The sequence below is a fragment of the Apis dorsata genome, unplaced genomic scaffold (genome assembly GCF_000469605.1).
Source record: "Apis dorsata unplaced genomic scaffold, Apis dorsata 1.3 scaffold_634, whole genome shotgun sequence".
In the NCBI taxonomy this organism is placed as follows: domain Eukaryota; kingdom Metazoa; phylum Arthropoda; class Insecta; order Hymenoptera; family Apidae; genus Apis; species Apis dorsata.
Window position 1 is genome coordinate 203493 of NW_006263828.1, and position 3525 is coordinate 207017.

At 49.2% G+C, this 3525-nt stretch overlaps 1 protein-coding gene across 1 annotated transcript in view; it reads right to left on the reverse strand.

Moving 5' to 3' along the window:
• LOC102680144 (zinc finger protein 865-like) overlaps positions 1-3525 on the reverse strand; it is a 37916-nt gene that overhangs the window by 33839 nt on the left and 552 nt on the right. Inside the window, exon 2 of the mRNA XM_031513413.1 lies at positions 3364-3525. Within this exon, the coding sequence (XP_031369273.1) occupies positions 3364-3525 (162 nt within the window). The remainder of the gene's footprint in view (positions 1-3363) is intronic.

Genomic DNA, 3525 nt, shown 5'->3' on the forward strand with positions numbered 1-3525 from the left:
AGAGAGAGAGAGAGAGAGGCGAAGAACGAGATAGAGGAAAAAGGCGAGGAGAGAATTGAAATTGTCACCAACCGAGGGTTCTCAAGTTTCTGCGACTTTCAACCCTTTCTTTGCGGACGACGCGACGCTGGATATTTGACGGCCGACCTTCGACACTGGGCATCCCTGATTCTTAATCCCCGTGAGAGAGGGAGAGGCTGCAACTCGATTTTATTCCATCTTTTTTTTCTCTTTCCCCCTCTCCTCGATACTTCTTTCTTTCGAAGGAGGAAGGAGAGACGAATCAATCCGAGAAACTCGAGACCGTTTCTCGTCGATTTCAATAATAAATCGCCACGTGTTTCGCGCCACATCCCTCGCGTCACGGGGAAGGGAATATCTCGTTTTTGATGTTTCGGGATTTTGCTCGAAATCCTTTCTTCGATTTCCTTTCCTGTTCCGATGCAATATCCCCCTCCTTCCTTCCCTCTTCGTTTCCATTCTTTTATTTTCCCTATCGCATCGTTTCGCGGCGCAAGGAGAGGAGATCGCGGCTATGCGGCGCGAGTCACCGTTTTTCCCAACCAAACGATTGACCAAGGGTTGCGAAGAGGGTGAGAAAGAGGGCGAGAGCACGAGCTTTCGACAGCGGCGAAGTCGAGTTGCGAATTTTTAACGATCGTCTCAAGTGGACCGGCGAGATTTTCGAGAAAGTCGTAGAGAACGTTTTCGAGACATTAATCTCTTCTCTCTCTCTCTCTCTCTACTTCCCTTTCTTCCACCGATTTTTAAGCAAATGCTAATTAAGAGACGCGCGGTACAACGATTCCGCACGGTTTTTCTCGAAACTCGAACGTTACCCATACGTTCATTAATCACATTTTTATCTGGTGGCAGACGGAAAATTGCGTTCCGTCGCCCGGCCCGTACCGCCGCTTCTTCAATCCTTTTTTTTTTTTTTTCTGATTTATCGTTGTCGTCGTCTGCGGGGGGAAAGGAAGAAAGAGAGGGAAAGGAAAAAAAACAGAGGAGAAACGCGAGAAAGAAAGAAAGAAAGAAAGAAAGAAAGAAGAGCGGGGAGACGCGAGGAAGGAGGAAGGAGAAAGAAGAAAGCGGAAAGAGAGTTGGCTGGTTGCGGGCCGCCGGCTTAATGTCCTTAATAATGGAAAAATATATCATCCGCTATATTTCCTAAAAGGCATCCCTCATCTCGATTTCCCTCTATCTCTCTCTCTCTCTCTCTCTCTCATTCCTTCCTCTTCTCTCCTTTTTCCTTTACTTTTGGTACGGAAGATCGGCAAAGGAAAGGGATCGGACAGACTCGGTTCGACTCGGAGTCGGCGTTCGCCAGACGGAAAGTTTGTCCGTTTTTTTCGAAAGGAGGATTGCCAAAAGGATCCGGACGATGCAACCCTTTGTCTCTCTCTCTCTCTCTCTCTCTCTTTCTCTCCTTCCCTCGGTAAATTACGGCCGAATAACATTGGTCACTGGAAGTAGGCTACTTTATACACTTGGAACACAAAGCAAAGGTCTCACCTGCTGACCATATGCCTTTTCTCCGTGGCACACATACGTAGGTAACGTGTTCCGTCCACCCACGCACGCCGGCCATCTAGCACTTCGCATGTGCTATTAACTCGGAGGTATGTGTGCCTCTCTGTACTCGCGCGCGCACCTTTCCGCCTCTCTCTCTCTCTCTCTCTCTCTCTCTCTCCCTATGTATGCAACGGGCCTCGCGCGTATACGTGTGCGTGCACGCGGAGACAACGTCCAATCTAACCTACCTAGCGTTGCCTGACTCATTCTCCTACCTACCCACCTATCTGTCTAAACTGCGGCCGCGAATAGTGCCGTAATATAAAGGAAAAGGTGGACCTTCTCCGCCTCTTTCTCTCCCCCTCTCCCCTCCCTTTCTCTCTCTCTCTCTCTCTCTCTCTCTCTCTTTCTTTCTTTCTCGCTCTATAATCGCCGCTTTTAATCCGTCTGAATCGCGCCACCATGATCCGCTACCTCGTGTTCCTCGCGCTTCCGGTTGTAGCCTAACCTGTCTGCCGGATCCTCCTCTCCTCCTCCTCCTCTCCTTTTATTTCTCCTTTTTTTCTCCTTTCTTTTTTCTCGATTTCTCGATCCCCATGCGTGTACGCATATATCGAATGATTAACGCGTTTCCTTTTCCAAACACGATCCTGATTTTTTTTTTTTTTTTGGTGAAAAAAAAAGGCGAAGGATCTGTCCATAATCCGTAAAGATCTTGCCCCGATTTTGCGCAGATTCCCCCTCCCCCTCGATAAAGCGATCGGTGCGCGAGAGGTGGCCTTGAGGTGAATTCTACCTTCGATACGTAGTCTTTGGAGAGATAGCGAGAGAGAAAGAGAGAGAGAGAGAGGGAACGCGTGCGTTCGGTACACAGATTTTTAACGATTTCGCGAAACGTGTTCCACGAGACGTGCGCACTTCGAAGAGAACCTCCTCTTTTTGCTTTCGACTCGACGGATATAAATTGCCGAATATTCTTCGAATTTCTTTTCTTTTTTTTTTTTTTTTTTTTTTGCGAAAGGAAGGGAACGAAAACGAGGGTTGTCGGAATTGAAAATTATCGAAGAGCGCGGGAGAAGAGAAACTCTCCGCGTTACCAGACGGCCGATTTAACCCGAGTTGGTGTCAAAATAGCACGTAGGGAACCTTAGACCGGCTACGTTATAATAATCGTCCATACTTGTACCCGCTTATATACTATATAACCAGGTATATTCCACGGCTAGTGATCGTAGAGACCGATGGTGCAATGGTGGTGGTGGTGGTGGTGGTGGTGGTGGGAAGCGAACTTGTACCATAGGCAGTTAAAGTCATCGTTGTAGGTTTCCCTCGCGATATTAATCACGCGTACGCCTTGCCGTGTAAGCCGCGCGGAGTAACAATCTCTAATCCTCGATGAAACGGCGCTCGATTAGCCCAATAAGAGGGCAACGACAGACGGCTTTACATACTTCACCTCCTCGGTCACTTTCTACTCCGTACGTATATCCTTAAACGGTTCACCACGGTTCCTTCGCTTCGCCTCGATCCATCGCGATCCAGTTCGACCGCCCCGCTCGTAATACATTCGTCCGTATTTATCGCCTCGCGACAAAATCGCTTTCTCGAGTCGAATGGAATTCGCGACTCTTTCTTTTCCCTACGAATTATCTTCTCTCCTCCGTATATATACACACGTTCCGTGTGTGCACAAGCATCGAAGCAACGAAGGTGACAGAGGAGAAGAAGGAGGAGGGGAAGGGGGAGGAAGGGGATAGGTCGGTCGATCTAGCGAGTTTTCGAAAGATTCTTGGAGTTGTAGGGAAGATAGCCGGTCGAAGCACAGGCTGGAATATCGTCAATAATTACCTCGTGCGGCAAGTGGTGATGAGGATGCTGATACGGCGGCGGTACGTACGGCGGGTGGCTCGGATGATTGTGGGGGTGAGGTCGGGGATGGTTTTGATGTTGGGCTTGCGGCGGGAGCGGTTGGGGCGCAGGGGGCGGTGTCCAAGGCCCGTGGTTCGGCCC